The sequence below is a fragment of the Arvicanthis niloticus genome, chromosome 1, assembly GCF_011762505.2.
Source record: "Arvicanthis niloticus isolate mArvNil1 chromosome 1, mArvNil1.pat.X, whole genome shotgun sequence".
Lineage (NCBI taxonomy): Eukaryota > Metazoa > Chordata > Mammalia > Rodentia > Muridae > Arvicanthis > Arvicanthis niloticus.
The window spans coordinates 22,052,018-22,069,411 of record NC_047658.1 but is presented as its reverse complement, the minus strand read 5'-3'; the positions used below and the strand labels follow the sequence as shown (position 1 = coordinate 22,069,411).

The 17,394-nt window shown below is 47.7% G+C and overlaps 1 protein-coding gene across 6 annotated transcripts in view; it reads right to left on the bottom strand.

The window, feature by feature from the left end:
• Nav2 (neuron navigator 2) overlaps positions 1 to 17,394 on the bottom strand; it is a 646,610-nt gene that overhangs the window by 241,641 nt on the left and 387,575 nt on the right. For all 6 annotated transcript variants that reach the window (XM_076934936.1, XM_076934914.1, XM_076934921.1 and 3 more), the window contains exon 2: positions 1,915 to 2,032. In XM_076934936.1, the coding sequence (XP_076791051.1) occupies positions 1,915 to 2,032 (118 nt within the window). The remainder of the gene's footprint in view (positions 1 to 1,914; positions 2,033 to 17,394) is intronic.

Here is a 17,394-nt window from a genome sequence, read left to right as displayed (position 1 = left end):
GGAGGCTCTGAGCCAGCCACAAGCCTGATGACAGGACCTCAAAGCCCAGATCAGATACAGGTCAGAACTCCAACAAAGGTGCAGGTAGGGTGGTAGGTAGCATGGGCCCCAAGGCTGTGAGCCCAGCCCATCCCCTCTCTCCATCCCCAGCGAGGCACTGAGGTGCTCCAAGGCGCTCAATACCTGTCATGGAACTAAAGTGAAGACAGTGTCTGCACCAGCTAAGAAGTCTTGCGTAGTCTCCCTTTCCCCATTGGCAAAATTGGAAATCTACTACTCACTTCCTAGAGGCAGAGGAATCTAAATGAGAAAGGCTTCTGAAAGAATGTGGTGTGTGCAATGACAGCAGAAGGAAGAGGAGGGATTGAAAGAAAAGTGATGCAACATAGTTTAGGTGTCCTCCCACGAGGCACGCGGTGGTATCCACACCTAGTATAAACCTCTCCCCGTGTGTGGGCCAGATCTGTAACTCTAACATTATGTAAGAGAGTTTGTCCCACTGGGATGATTGCTCTGGAGCTGGCACTGAAGGATCAAGATTCTGATATGGCAAGAAGCTATAAGAGCAGCTGCCAGGAGGTGAGGGTGACCTCCAGCTGGTAGCCAGCAAGACTCAGTACCTGGAGTCCCCCAGTGATGAGGAAATGACTTCCACCAGTAACTCAAGTAAGCATGAAAGCCAGCCCTTTTCCAGTGAGTCCCTGTGTGCGGATACGGCCCCCAACATGATCATAGCCTGACCTAGGTGATATATGGAAGATGTGAGATAAAAAAGGCCATGTTTTAAGTGGTTGCCTGTGTGACAAGAGCAAAGCAGTCCAGGGAGGGAAGGGGAAAGAAGAAATCAATCTCAGAAATTAATGTGGAGGTAGAGGGGGACCTTCTTCCTCTCTCAGCGGAAAGTCCCAACTTTCAGCCCAGGCCTACTGCTTTTGTCTCTATGGATCTCTCTGCAGAACATTAGCATGACTTAATCTGTGAAATCCACTTACTTCTCACGGCTGAAAGAAAAGCGGCTTTTGCACAATAAGCAGAGGAGCTGGGGCCCCGTCCTTTCCCTGTTCCTTCCTCTCTGGCACTAGTGAGCTGCTGCAGGTGACAATAGTGACCATCATCAGCTGGATAATGTACACCAACAGATCTCCACAGCTCTGACTCTCAGACAGGGCTGCAGGCTAGAGACAGTGCCATGGCCGGCATGGCATCCACCCACTGATGTGCCTGCCCCTTCCAGCTCAGGTCTAAGGCACAAACATTCAATGGCTCAAGCTCTTTTGCCCTGGTATTAAAACCAGAGACTACCAACCATCTCTAGAACCTTTGATTTCCTCAGCCCCAATTAGAGTTGGCAGGATTGAACAGTTCTGTGTTTTCTTTTCCTCTTTGAAGTATGCCCAAAGTTTTCCAAAAAGAACTATGTGAGTTAAGGAAAGAGAGCCAGACAGGAGGCAAGACACAGGTAGAGTGTCCCTTTCAAAGCCCTAGTTTCCCACTTTGGCCATGGGTATTCTTTTCCCTGAGATGGTCAAGGCAACTCTGCCACGATTTTTCTTCTTTTGAGAGCACAGGCTGGCCTTAAACTTACTATGTAGACAAGAATGGCCTTGAATATCTGATCTTGCCTCCATGTTGTGGATCACCATACTGGGTTTATACGGTGCTGGGGATGGAATCTGGGGCTTGCATTCTTGTTGAGCATTCTACCAACAGAGATACACACACTCACAGCCCTGCTGAGTTTGAACAGAAACAGTTTTAAAGCTGGGCTCCTCACAATCAGAATGAAAAGAAAATCAAGAAAACGGGCAACATGTTGGGCAGACATGTCGGGGTTTGCATTTCCTCAGCCTACGGGGCCTTTCTGGGCTGCCTTTGCTGTAACCCACTATCCCTCAAAGGGAAAGGTGAACTTACCTACAACCTGGATGATCTGGGCCAGGAGCACTCCATCGCTCACATCTTGCTGGAGGTCCTTGATGAGGCGTTTGTGGCCGGATTTAGCGAGGTAATGATTGGCCCAATCCGTGTAGATCTACAAAGAAAGCACACAGGCAACTTCAGGAATCTGGGCAGAGCCCACTGCAGGGTCAGAGACAACTGCTGGGACCTATGCTTGGGTGCCACAGTCACTTTCCTGCTGGCACAGGCAAGCTGGCGAACTCCGGAGCTGCCAGAGCCATTAATATTCAGTGCATTGTGCGGGCTAGGCATTCAGCTAGCTGTAACGGTCCTGTCTATTGAGAAAGCTGTGTCAGGGTCTAGAGAAAAGCTAAAAAGAGCGTCAAAACATGCAGAGACCTGAATAGGCCCAGGGACAAGGAACTAATAGTTTGTCCAGACGGCTTTGCGACACTGCAGCTCTGAACACAAGTGAGGCTCTCTCAGCCCGTCACAGCTTTTCCACTTTATGGAGAAAACGTATGGGGAGCTTACCACCCAATAGGCATCTTTGGATGGACCATTTAAGGCAAAGAGGGCTATTGAGTGAGCAGAGTTCTTTCTCAAGAGCCTGACTCCCTTGTAAAGCAGCCAGGAGAAAAACACAGAGTCTTGCCATCACACACGTGGAAGTAGAGCTAACTATGGCCTCACCATCATTGAAGATTTAACTGGGTTAATTAAAAGCCAGTCACCATTTTCACTGTCAAGACTCTACAAATAGGGGGCTGGTGAGATGGCTGAGTGGTTAAAAACAATGGCTGTTCTTCCAGAGGTCCTGAGTTCAATTCCCAGCAACCACATGGTGACTCACAGTCATCTATAATGGGATCTGATGCCCTCTTCTGGTATGCAGGCATACATGCAAATAGAGCACTCATATATACAAAATAAATAAATAAATCTTAAAAAAGAGAGATCCTACAAATAAAACCTAGCCAATTTCAATACCTGCTGTGGGACCTCTTTCCCTAGAGAGACAAATGTCAGACCTTATAAAGACCAGCTACAGAAGGATGATTGTACCAAGGTCTAATGTGGCGAACCAATGAATTTATTTCTTAGAGAGTACTGGTGACCTCAAAGCTGCCAGAACTCTGAAGAGGCTCTTCCCAGCATGATAATCACTTGCTACAAAGATGCCTCGCCTTCAATTAACCTTCTGGAGACTGTATACTTTAGCACCTCCCTTGGTCCAGGGGGCACAGGAAAATCATGGCAGAATTATATACAACTGGCCTATACAAGGTATAAGAGTGGGAACAGCTGAAATCTCAGGGGAGGGTCCAAAGATCCTCTCCACTCACTCCTTCTAAGGGCAAATGCCTGGCAAGCAGTAGCACTGGTCTTGTGGGTCTCTTGTGAGTGAGTAGTCAGTCACAGGCTTCTCTGAAGAGGATCATGGCTGCTGTGCCCAGGGGAACACTCTCTATCTTTAAATACATCAGTGTTCATAGCAGCCCAGAAGGCAGAAGCTGGGTGGTCTGTGGGGGACCAGATTCCTTGGGGAGCTCAGTATACCTGCACTTCTACATCATAGACTCATTAGAGCAAAAGATTATTTTCTTCTAAGTAGGGAAGCAAAGAAAACTCACCCAAACCCAGGAAAGCCCCACCCCCAAACATTCGCTGTTGATTTAGAGAGAGGGCTATTTGTTTCTGTGCTTGTGGGAATGTGGGGTGGGGGATGGGCACACCTTTCTCAGTGACATGAATGACTACTCAGAAAAAAGGACACTACCACCTCAATTGGTCAGAAGCAGTAAGTTTACACCCAAAACTTCTAATGCCTTTTCCCTCTACCAGTGGACCTCCCCAAGAATTCACAAAGATCACAGAGCAGAACTTCAGCTGGCCCTGCCCGCTGTCCTCCATGCTTTGCCTGAAGGAGTCTTTCTTTGTTGGGGAAGCTGGGGGAAACTGGGGTACAACCTTCGCGGATAGGCAGTATCTCCAGCTGCTTAACCTGGGAGCAGTGAGACCCTCATGCCCAGAAGTGACAAGACTGTGCACTCTGGTTCAGAGGTGAGAGAAGCCACTTCTTTCTCAACTGATTACTAAACACTCCAACTTCCATTATGAAGACCCATATGCAGACTAGATGCTCATGAGAACTTTTTCTTTAACAGCCTGGTTACCAGATCTTACATCCATGTTCAACCCCTCCCCAGACTTCCAATTTACCCAAGACCAGAGAGCTGGTAAAAAAAAAGATAACTTACACTTTTACTTTCTTGGGTTTCTTTGTTTTGAGTTAGTTCTTACATAGCTGAGGCTGGGCTTGAACTGTCTAGGTAGCCAAGGATGACCTTGAACTTCTGATCTTCCTGCCTCCACTAGCTCGGTGATGAGATGGCAAGTATGTACCACCATTCAGGGTGTTATGGTTCTAGGGAGCAAAGCCAGGGCTTCATACATGCTAGGCAAGCCCTCAGCCACTTCAGCTCTATTCCAGCTCATCCTCAATTCATATAACTCAATCCAATAAATTCAGAGAACGCTAAGGGATCGAAATACCATAGCGGCAGTTAAGACGGGCAAACTGAAATTTAGGCAGTTAATAAATGAAATTATTCAGAGGGAGAGATGAAAGAAGAACACTGAAAGGAAAGGGGGCAGACCCGAGTTCGAGCGCCAGTTCTGAAGGCAGTGCCAAGGAAAAGACCTGGGTGTGTCTAACTCAGTGATGATCCTCAACACACACATACGTCACAGCTTCTCAGAGTGGATGAATGAATAGCTGTATGATAGCCGAGAGCCACCAAACCCATCCGAGCACATTTCTTATCTGAGAGATGAAACCTGCACGTATGTTTCTTGGCTATGATGATAGTGAATCAGCCAATGCATTTGAAAGGGTTTTTTTTGTTTGTTTGTTTTTTGTTTTGTTTTTGTTTTTTTGTTTTTTTTTTAAAATCTTTGAGACAGGGTTTCTCTAAATAGCCCTGGGCATCCTGGAACTCACTATGCAGACCAGGCTTGCCTTGGACTCACAGAGATCCACCTGCCTCTGTCTCTCAAGTGCTGGGATTAAAGGAGTGTATCATGACACCCAGCAGAGAGCAGGTTCTTCACCCAAAACTGGACTTTAACCAATATCCACCAGGGCAATGCAGTGCCTGCTGCACTTGGGGCCTCCCCTAACCATGCTAAATATATGAACTCATCCAATCCCCATCATTGCGGTGGTCACTCGTCAGCAGAGAAAACAGAAGTGTAGAAGGATAACATACTTCATCCAATGCTACACTAAGTGGCAAAGCTAGAAGGGGAGCCCAGGCTGAGTTTTCTAGATTCCTGACACATTCCTCAACATTGCTTCTCTGAATAAAGTCTATATGTTAGGTTATTCACTCACCCCGTTACATCCTATAGGCTCATTTCTCTGGTTGGTTATGCTGAAAGAATTCAAATTTAAAGAAAGATCAAGACCCACCTTGTTATCTGAATGCCACTGGGTAAATCACCCACTGAGTAAGTCACCCAACCTTTCTGGGCTTCCTTCTGTTTATTTACCAGAACTGAAACCTTGAACTGGATCCAAGATAAATCCTTCTTCTACATGGATTTTTTTCTCAAGTGTTTTGTCATAGTGATGGAAAGCTGACCTATACACTTGTGAGCCAAGGACAGTGCCCATAGGAATCTCTCAAAGGCATCTTACCAGCCATGTGGGAGGGATGGCTGTGACACACAGAAATGTAAAGCCATGTGCCTAAGGACCCAGCTGAGTGAGAAAAAGAACTCAGTCAGGACTCTGGAAGGTGACCCACTTTTGTCCCTCCCCAGGTAGCTGTCCTTTAAAGTAGGCATGCTGTTTACACATTCCAGATGGAAGCCAGGATTAAGCCACCATCTTTCCAGGATGCACATATACATGCATACGCTCTTCCCAGAATGACATCACCCTCAAAGGGTGGGAGGCAGTGTATGACAAGAGCACAACACAAACCCTTGGAATCTGACCAAGTTGCCTCTGGCTCTGGGCAAGTTAATTTCTAATAATATTTCATCCCTTGGTGTCTTAGTTCTTTCTCTATTGCTGTAAAGAGACAACATAACCAAGACATGTTATAGAGTTTAATTAGAGGCTTGATTACAGTTTCAGAGGGTGAGTCCATGACCACAGTAGTGAGGATCATGGCAGCAGGCAGGCAGCTCTGGCACAGGACCAGTAACTGAGGGCTCAGCATGATCTTCTGAAACCTCGAAGCCCAACCCCAGTGACACACCTTCTCCAACAAGGCCACACATCCCTCCCTCCCCACTCCCCTCCCTATTCCCCTCCCTATTCCCCTCCCTATTCCCCTCCCTATTCCCCTCCCTATTCCCCTCCCTATTCCCCTCCCCACTCTCTGTCTTCACACACATAGTAGAAGAGGGCATCAGATCCCATTACAGATGGTTGTGAGCCACCATGTGGTTGCTGGGAATTGAACTCAGGACCTCTGGAAGAGCAGTCAGTGCTCTTAACCACTGAGCCATCGCTCCAGCCCCAAAGCCACATCTCTTAATCCTTCCCAAATCGAGTTTTCCTAACTTGGGGCCAAGCGTTCAAACATGAACCCCTATGGGCCATTCTCGTTCAGCCCACCACACTCAGCCTCATCATCGATAAAATAGAGACGATATCAAATACGTTATAAGGTGGTACTGGCAAGTTGTGGCCTGAACCAATGCCCACTGGGCACCTGTTTCTGTTAGTGAAGTTTGTGGGACACAGCCACATCCTTTTGTGGTCTCTGGCTGCTTTCATGCCACTAAAGCAACGCTGAACAGTTGTGACAGAAATCTTTGGCCCATAAGACCTCAAATATTTGACTCTGATTCTTCCAAAAAGTTTGTCAGTCTGTGCTCCAAAGAGCAAGTGCGACGACGACACGCCCGCCGTCCACCCCAGGAAAACTCATCAGCTCTCCTGTCTTTTTGCTGCTGCTGCTGCTGCTGCCCCGCTTGGGGGCTCCCTGGCTCAACTCCAGGGCCTGTCCTTCCATGAAATCACTCTACGTTTCCGGATCCAAACCTCGAGTTCCCACTACCAGATGTGAGCAACCGCCATATCTTGCCCAGTTTCTGGCACGTGGCAGGAGGCCATTATGTGCCTGCTGGGTCAAGCTGAGTGGAATGAGAGCGATTGATTACCCATGAAAACTAAGGATGTGGGGGCTCTTGGTGAGTCTTCAAACAAGAATTTCAAACCAGAGGAAAGGTGTGGGTAGGGTGGAGGTGGGGGCCGGGGCTAGAGCAATGGCTCAGAGATTAAGAGCACTGGCTGCTCTTCCAGAGGATGGGGTAGGGTTGGGGGGGGGCATTCAATTCCCAGCGTCCACATAGTGATATTACAATCGTCTGCTACTCAACTCCCGTTTTAGGGAATCCAACCTCCTCTTCTGGCCTCTGCAGGCACTGCCCGTGCAAATGGTGCACACATATACATGCAGAGAAACACACAGGCATTTTTTTTTTTTTAAATGTTTTTTAAAGAAGAGTGGGAAGAGTGGCTATTCTTTTTTTTTTTTTTTTTTTTGGTTTTTTCAAGACAGCTTTTCTCTGTGTAGCCCTGGCTGTCCTGGAACTCACTCTGTAGACCAGGCTGGCCTCGAACTCAGAAATCCGCCTGCCTCTGCCTTCCAAGTGCTGGGATTAAAGGCGTGCGCCACCACCGCCCGGCAAGAGTGGCTATTCTTGCCAACTCGACTTGACTATATCTGGAATTAACTAAAACCCAAGTGACAGGGTACACCTGTGAGGGATTTTTCTAGATTGAATCTCTTGAAGTGGGGAGTCTGCCCTAAATCCAGATCTTTGATCCACCTTTGATCTGGGTCACACCTCCTGGTGGCAGTCTATACAAAGGACATGGAAGAAGGAAGGGCTCGCTCTTTGCCTGCTTGCCCTCACTCTCGCTGACAAGTTCATTCCTTCACTGGCTTTACAGTCCCAGGGTATACTGAAGACTGGCTGAGACATCCAGCCTTGTGGACTGAATGACTACTGAGTTCTTCGACTTTCCATTGGGAGACAGCCCTTATTGGAATAGTCGGACCATATCATGTAAGACACTCTAATAAAGGCCATTATGTAAGTATGTAAGTATGTATGTATGTATGTATGTATGTATGAACAGACTGATAGATTCGTTCTATCAGTTACCTTTCTCTAGAGAACCCTGACTAATACAGCGGAGAAATTAATTATCCCACTCAAGCGTAATCATTAGGGCCATCTAACATGGATACTTGATAATTTGGAATTTCCCTTCCTCTCCCATTCCCAGCTCTTGACTTAGAAGATATGAACCACACAAAACCGCTCAGGTTTATTTTTAAAGTCAGGGCCACAGGCCATGGTAAGTGTAGCCATAAACTCAATGCCGTATCCTTTCTGTGATGTTTCGGTCAATCACACAAGTTAACACAGGCTTCCAAGGGACACTGTGCTGGCTGGCTACTTCTTATGTCAGCTTGACACAGATGGAGTCATCGGAGAAGAGGGAACCTCCATTGAGAAAATGCATCTATAGGATCTGGCTGTAGACAGCCAAGCCTGCAGAGACTTTTCTTAACTAGTGATTGAAGTGGGAGGACCCAGTCCATTGTGGATGGGGACATCCTGGGGTGGTGGTCCTGGGTTCTATAAGAAAGCAGGTTGAGCAAGCCATGGGAAGCAAGCCAGTAAGCAGAACCCTTCCTGTCTTGTTTGAATTCCTGCCCTAACTTCCTTCAACAGTGAACAGTGATGTGGAAGCGGAAGCAAAATAAATCCTTTCCTCCCCAAATTGCTCTTGGTCATAGTATTTCATCATGGCAGTAGAGACACTAACTATTCTCTAGAGACCTACTCCTTAGGTTCAGCAGCTCTGCAAACAAGTTTTCAAGCCAGGGTGAAAGCCAGAGACTTTAGGTAGCCAAAAGCATGTCTCCAAGGCTCTCATTACCCCAAATCATGGGACTTGGGGTAATGCCACCGCTGCTTTTTGCAGACACATAATGATCCTCGTTTCACCCCAAGAGGGGACCTATGAATTTTCAACAACACAGTTTTAGTGGGAAAGAAAGAACAAAATCCCCCAGTTGGATTTCAAATCCTCAAACCAGTTTAAAGTAAAAAGGTCTCAGGACAGTTTCACACTGGTGCCCAAGCAAGCGTCCCTAACATTGATTTCCCTGTACCCACAGCCTCTGTGCTGCCCAGGTGATGCACCTAAAGAAGCTGCTGTCAAACAAAATAGGAGGGGGAAGAAAGGAGAGGGGGAAGGAGAGGGGGAAGGCCCAAGCAGCGAATGAGGCTTTCTACAGACCCTGGCAGGATTCCAGAGTGCCAAGTTTGCTTGCCTCTCACTCCACAACAGTCTCTGTCATTGGAGTTGAAACCCAAAGGGGAGACTTGTGACAACTGGTAGAATTAAAGGATCTGATTACCAGATGATGCTGGCACTGTGCTGATCAAGGGGGATAATAATGTCTCCAAGTCTGGACCTCAGTTAGTGAGGCTGGTCTGTAAAGAGGAATCACACCGCAGGAAAAAACACACCAGCAGAACTAGACTGGATAGAAAGCAGGTCAGAAATACAGGCTCGGACTTCAGACAGAAGGCAGGGTACCAAGAGAGCCATTCCTGGGAAACTAGGGTGAGAGGTGTCTCAGAAGGAAATACTAACAGGGAGACTGGTGATCAGAGCAAAGTAGTCATTTGTCATCAGCAGCTGTTTCCTGTGTTCGTAGTAAAGGATGCTACTGTCTAACTTTGAGCCCAGACTTTGGTCATGCCATCAAGATAACATCCCTCCTTTGCCTGAGCGCTGTGCAGTCAGATGTCTTCACTCTGATTACCCAGTACTACAAAAGTGATACTGTAGCCGAAGATCAGGTGTTCTCACTGTTTTTTGTTTGTTTGTTTGTTTGTTTGTTTACTATAGCAAGGTTAGTGTTTCTAAATGGATGCCAGCTTGTTACCCAGCATAAGGGTGACACATTCTGCATCACCAGCCAAACAGAGAGAAAGAGGCCCAGCACAGAGAAGGAAAATCTTCTGTGTGGGGCTGCACAGCACAGTAGGGCTGAGTCAGAACACAAGCTCTGCTCCCACCATCGTCTGTTAGAGTCCACTTCTGCCCAGAGCACCTCAGTGCCTAACTGAAGAGCACTGACCCTCCCTCCACTCCCATCCTAGGCATGTGATCCATCACTCTAGCCTCATAAAGGCAACGTTTGCAGCCTCAGGTGTACATGGGGATCAGGCTGAGCTACGTTTAGCCTTCCCAGTTGTGCTCCCTTGCTGGATCTCACCCCACCTTGGGCCTCAGTGTCCCTGATAGCGCAGCTGCCATGCAGGTGCTTTAGACACAAGAGGAGATCACATATGTAGCCAGCTAACACAGTGTCGGTTTCTGGCACAGCATATTAAATTCAAAGCTGTTATTAATATTCAAGTTAAACACCGAGTTTTAGAGAAAATGTCATTCCTGGTGGCAGAAAGAGGCCACTCTCTTCAGAACCTCACATTTTTAGCTATTTAATTGGCAGTCTTTCTAAACAGATTACATTGAGAACTAGAAACGCAGCCTGCTTTTAATTGCCACGACTTCCCTTTTCTTGGCCACCCAGGGGCATCACTCTGAACACAGGACCACTGTGATGTACTCCTAGGATGCTCCTAGGCCCCACCCAAAAGACTGACAGTCTTTGAACATCAGGTATCAGAAGCCTGGTAAGTAGAAGCATCCCAGCAGTGGGGAGGCAGAAGCAAGAAGACAATTTGAGGCTAGCCTGAGCTACATAGTAGCCTATCTCAAAAAAAGAGCAACAATTGTTCAATGTCTTGACAGGACGGGGCCTCAAGGAAAACACAGAGATGGGGAGACCCTGTGACCATTTGTGCCGATTTCAAATGAGAAAGACTTGGCTCCTTGAGCAAGGGGACCCCACCAAAAAGCTGGGCTGCAGAAACACTGAGATTGTCACTGGCTTCTCTGTAGCTACCCCCCAAGTCCTGCCCCACTTGAGCACAGGTGTACCCAACTGCCAGCCTCTGCTCCTGGGGTACATTTTGAATAGAGCCATCATGTAGCATGGACAAGGATCCCTGTCTGGACTCAGAAGGCAGTAGGTACAGGGGGCCACCCACTGGTTCCCTCCCTTCTCATCTGCAGTAATCTTGCTTACATCATCACCAAACAGATGTACTTCCCAACACCCACTGCCCAGCAAGCCTCACTTCTAAAGGGACCTGCGGGCGGACACACAGAGGGAGCCACTGGCGGGGCCTGGCAGTTCCTTAATGTCAACTTTAGTTTTCCCCCCAAAGTTGGGCTTCACCTGAATAGGAAAGCAAGCTGCTTAGTGCTGCACCTGCGCCTCGGTGCATTCAACACATGCTTCCTGACCACCTCACCGGTGCCAAACGATGCTCTGTTGTATGCAATGTTAATTGAATACATCTTCTGAAGCCAGGACAACCGGATTTCAAACATGCCTCAACCACTTCCTAGCCAGGTGATCCTCCAAGGTGTAGTTAAACTAACTGAGCCTCAGCTTTCTTATCTGCAAAATGGGTTGACTCCCTGTTTGGATTCCTGTGAGATCATAAGCACATTTACTGGTTTCTGGTATAGGCTGACTGTGCTCTCTCTGAGCAGGAAGGACATAGATGACACATCATGTGGACACTTGGCAAACCAGAGATTCCTTTGTTCTCACCTTGCCTTGGAGCAAGATGTATCACTTCTCTCAAACTGACATACTAAGAGCTTGTAACAGAGAACCTTTATTGACAACTCTACAGATTTGGAATCATCTAAGGGAGCCCGTGAAGGTGTTCCAGAGGAAATTAACTAAGAAAGGATCACCCTGGATGTAGGCAGCACCAGGGTGACTGGAGCTTTGGACTGAATGAAAAGGGGAAACAGAGGAAGCAAACTGAGCACAGCGCCCATCTCCCCTGGGTCCCCACTGTGGGTGTGATGTGGCCAGCTGCTCACACCACGACCAGCATGACTTCCCAGGAAAACGCACATGGAAAGAAACCCTTCTTTCAAGTTGCCTTTTGTCTGGTATTTGGTTGCTCTGATTCGGAAAAACTACTCATGCAAAAGTCAAAGTTTTCCCCAGTTTGGAAGAGAGTGAGTGGGCACCGTCTGCCAGGAGTGGCAGTGGCACCAAGGGCACTGCACCGTTTGTGAGGGGCTTAAATGGAATCCACGAGCTGCGAAGGGTCACGTGTCACGGCAGCGTGGGAAAAGCCGTGAGGCTGTGAGAAGGGCTGGTTGAACAATAGCCACCACAGTGCCGCCAGACCCTGGGAAAGGGGCTGGACACTTGTCCCTGGGTGCTGACAGACCTACCTGCACAGGGACGCTGACGCTTTCCCATGTCGCCAAGGTATAAAGCAAACATAGTTTCACAACCTTATTAGGAAAACCAAAATAAATATGCCAATATAACACGTGTTACCTTTGCAGGGCTGTGCTCGGTCGGGGTAAGCCTCACACCCCACCCCCTCCCTGGTCTTCCAGTCTGTGGGGCCAGGCTGGCCTGGGACCCTGTACAGAGAATGCTGGGGTTGGGCCTGGGAACAGCCCCAGAGCCACACAATGGTGGCATTGTATGTTGGGAACATGAACAAGTTACAGGTGGGTGTGCACAGCAACTCCAGGAGTTTTGAAACCCTGCCTTTGGAAAGAAATAGAAAAAAAAAAAATACCAGGCTGCTGAAGGTGTTGGGAGGGACCGGCCACATCTTAAAGACGAACACACAGGTGTCTGCTTTCTCCATACCAAGTTAATCCACTCGAAATGTCCAGCATCACCCTCCCTACACTCTGCTCTCCCACAGGACTCGGTGCTCTGGACCCCATTCCCCAAGACTCAAAGCACTGCCCCAGTGTGCTAGGGCCATGCATCTCAACACAAGGCCTACTGTGTGTGAGGTGAATTATGACTGGCTTCATCTGCAACCACCAGCAGCAGTAGCTGCTGCTGCTGCCAGGAAGTCTTCCTAGTTGGTTAGAGTTTTCCAAACATGTAAAACACTTCCTGGCACACAGTAGGAGCTCACTGAATTGTTGAATAAATAGCAGCCCACATGCATCAACCATGGTAATCAATCTTCATCCCCTTGACCGGGGTTGAGATCACCAGGAAAACACACTATTGGGTGCAGTCAGTGAAAGAGTTTTCAGAGTGGTTTGGATGAAGAGGGAAGATCACTCTGGAATATGGGCAGCACGACTCTACTACAGGCTGCATCCTGAACTGAATAATAATGAGAACGTGAGCAGCGCACTAGCATCAATTACTCTCTGCTTCCTGACTGTGGATACAATGTATCCAGCTGCCTCCTGTTCCTGCCCCAGTAAAATACCCTCAAATGTGAACCCAAATACCCGCTTTTCACTCTGAACCCATTCCTGTGGGTACTTTCGAGAAAAGTAACCAGCATAAAACCTGAAAAGAAGGAAACAGGCTCTGAGAGCCCACGTTCACTCACTCTCACACAGCCAGTGGCAAGTAACGCTCTGGTTGACCCAAGAAGCCCAAAGGTAGACTGAGTCTGCCTATCTCCCAAGGGCCCCTCAGGAAGGGCAAGGATGGATGCTGGAATTCTTACTGGACACTTCCAAATAAAATCAGATCCCTCATCAACCTTAGGATACAGATCTGAACAACACAGCCCAGAGACTCCAAAAGAGCCAAGTATCAGCACCTAATAGAATGTCTGGGCGTTTTCTCCCTCTTCCGAAATCCACAGGCTGACTCTCAACCACCATTGTGACATGACGGGTGGATCAAGTCCTCCTAGCAGGTAGGCAGGGCAGCAGGACACAAACAGCATACCCCTCCTTTTAACAACAAATATCAATCTGGCAGGGCAGCCTCACCCAAGGGTGGTGACAATCCAGACATCACACAGACCTCTCTATCTGTCCCAGACTTGTTAGACAGGAGGTTAGCTCTGAGAGGGACTGACCAATGAGATTCCCCCAAAAGAAGTTATGAAAAATAGGAGATAGTGCTGAACTCAAGCGGGGTCAGCTCAAACTGGCTTCAGGGACTTCCGCATCAGGAGAACAGGTGGAGGGGGAGGGGGAGGGGGAGGGGAGGGGAGGGGGAGGGGGAAGGAGAGGAGAGGGGGGAGAGGGGGAGGGAGAGGAGGGGGGGAGAGGGGGAGGGAGAGGAAGAGGGAGGAGAGGGAGGGGGGAGGGGGAGGGGGAGGGAGAGAGAGAGAGAGAGAGAATTGTTACTGTTACCTTTCTTCTTTCCTTTTTCTTTTGTTGATTTTTTAACCCTTCCTCCTTTAATTTGCTTCTTTTTAAATATATATATATATATTTTGTGATATGTGATATATATGATATATATATATATATATATATATATATATATATATATATCACACTGTCACTGTCTTCAGACCCACCAGAAGAGGGCATCAGACTCCATTACAGATGGTTGTGAGCCACCATGTGGTTGCTGGGAATTGAACTTAGGCCCTCTAGGAAAATAGTCAGTGCTCTTAACTGCTGAGCCATCTCTTCCACCCCACTGTTACCTTGTCTACAAGTGAACTTTCTAACCATAGGCATACTTGACTCCCTATATATGGCCTTAAATCTTGTATGACTTGGACTGAATTCTGGGTAAAATGGGCTTCCAGGAAGAATATACCCCTTTCCTTGGAAGTACCTGACTTGGAAGAGACACAAGGATCAGCTGACAGCCATAGGAGAGATATAAGCCCCAGGCCCACCAGGCCACCACTGCTTGGTTCAGCCCATTGTTTCTAAAGAGACAGCTCAATGGTTAAAGGCACTTGTTCTTGCAGAAGACCCAGGTTTGGTTCCCAGCATGCTCATGGTAGCTCACAAATCATCCTTAACTCCAATCCCACATCTAGTACCCCGTTCATGGGCTCTCAGTGCACATACATGTAGACAAAATATCCACATACAAAAAGTAAAAATAAAATTTTTGAAAAAGTCCTCTTTTTAGGTCACATTACAGTTGCCTATGGCCTTGATGCTGTTGTCTCTCTCCTGACATTCCAGGGACAGAAGAATCTGTTCCTCCCTCCAAGGCCCCTGCCAAGCTATACATGGTGGCCATTGTTAGCATTCTGTCTAAACTCCACCCCCACAGTTACCTGGCAATAGCCAGGTAGGCCTGGCCCACTATAAAAGGGGCTGCTTGCCCCCTCCTTTCTCTCTTGATCTCTTCCTCTTGCTCTTGCTTCTCTCTGCCCTCTCACCCCTCCCCCTTCCCTTCCCCCTCTCTTCACGTGCTCATGGCCGGCCTCTACTCCTCTACTCTACTCTCCTTCTGCCTCTCTCTGCCTCTACTACCCTTCTGACTCCCCTCCCCATGCCCTGAATAAACTCTATTTTATACTATACTGGTATATGGCTGGTCCCTCAGGAAGATGGGATGCCTCAGCACGGGCCCACTGAGACATCTCCTTCTCCCATACCTCACCACACATCCACAGAACATACTCTCTTTATCTTTTTATAAACACATCAGCCATCTTTCCCAGTGAGGCCGCTCCTTGGACCTGAAAGCCTGCTCTCTTGCTTCTGGGTCCTATTTTGGAATAATTCTGAAAGGTAATCTCAGATCAGCTCCTTCCCATAAAGCCTCAGTTTACATTGTTTATTTTGAAAAAACTTTAGATCAATTTATCTTATATGCAAGAGTGCTTTACCTGCAAGTCTGTGTGTGCACATGTCTATGTACCTGGTCAGAAGAATGCATTAGATTCCTTGGAACTGAATAGTTATAAGTCACCATGTGGATTCTAGAAACTGTACCTGAGTCGTCTGCAAGTACTCTTAACTCTCCAGTCCTCCACTTTAAGTTATAACTTTTGTTTGTTTTTGAACCGAGAAGATGCTGAGGTTTTGTGACCCCTTAGGTGACTCACAACTCCATGAGCCTTGGCTTCTCCATCTGTGTAGTGGGATAACAGTCTCAATTACACCTGGCAAAGGGGCAGCTTCATCTACAGTGAGGTGCATAACACACAGAAATGGGACCTTTAACTACTATTGCCTCTTTTCAGATGCCATCCTCCAGCCCACAAGCTCAACAGTTCCCTCACAGAGGTCCCTCAGCAGGTGTTCTCAGCTGGAACACCCTTCTCTCCCTGCACTGGGGGAAACACGTTTAGAGACAAATCCTGCCAGCTTTTCTCTTCTTTCTGTAAGATCCCAGCATATCCTGTAAACAAGCCTGTGGTCCAGGGCCCTCTGCCCTGGCCCTCTTCCCCCCAACCCCCACCCCATCCCAGCAAATGCATACCCCATAGAGTAAAACCCTGCTCACATCAGTTGCTGGAAAAACCATCATTTACTTCATCCACATGGCCAGAAATTAGGAGCTTCACTACAGTGAAAGCAAATCTGTATCTGAAAGACCAGCATATGACGGAATCCACAGGCAAGCCCATAGTGACTTACTGGGGAGTGGTGAGAAAGGGGAAATGGATACAGGGGGCCCAGAGAGACTCTGGGGAGTACACAGTTGTATCAGAGGGTGGAAGAAAGACATCCATGACTGGGACTTTGGCTGACTGGATGAGATAGGTCACTGTTGCCCTTTACTTTCTAAATCTCAAACATGAAAACAAGGTATTTTAAGGCTTAAGGTGTTATCTTAAGCCAGGCACCTGTAAGACATACTTTGCTGATTCAGAGATGTCAAAAGCACAATTTAAAAAAAAAACAAAAACAAAAAACAAAACGTTACGAATCCACCTCACAGTACACCAGAGCAGCAAGAGAAGGGGTGACTGGAGACCCTTTTGGAGTTCTTAGGGAACCGGCTAACTTAGAGATTATACTATTATCACGACCGCCTGCAATTAAATTACATTTTTTTCAAAGTGGTAATGAATACTCAGTCCTAATTACTTCTCTACAGCTTTCTGTTTCGGATGCTCCCGGGATAAGAAGTAGTTGCTGCTTTCCAGGATGACTGTGGGGATTCGTCCCAAGGGAGCCCAGCTCTCGCAGCCTGCCGGGTGTTTTTCTTGAAAAGCCAAGTTCGGACCTTCCGGGAGTGAACTCAGGTGGGACAGGAAAAGAAGGAGGAGTTATTGTTTCCCCCCTCCCACTCCGAGAGGGAGGTTTGTTTCATAGATGGGAGGACATGGGAATGCAAATGTGAGGGCTTAGAGACTACAAGAAAACGTTTTGCATGAGAATTCAGGGAGGCAGGTGGGATTTGGGTCCTGCCTGCAGAAAGTGGGAGCTGTGTGCATGGGGCCTAATGGAGGGTACTCCACCAGTCAAGTCCCATCCAATCTCTTCTCTCCTGGAAAATCTTCCACAAAAATCTATGTATCCTCCCTGGACTTTCTAGGGCAAGCAGAGGATTCAGGAATAAAAAAGAGATGCTAAGTTCTGCTTCCCTGTGGGGGAAGGGACAGGAGCGAGCAAGCCAAAGCTGCAGTTAGGTTATT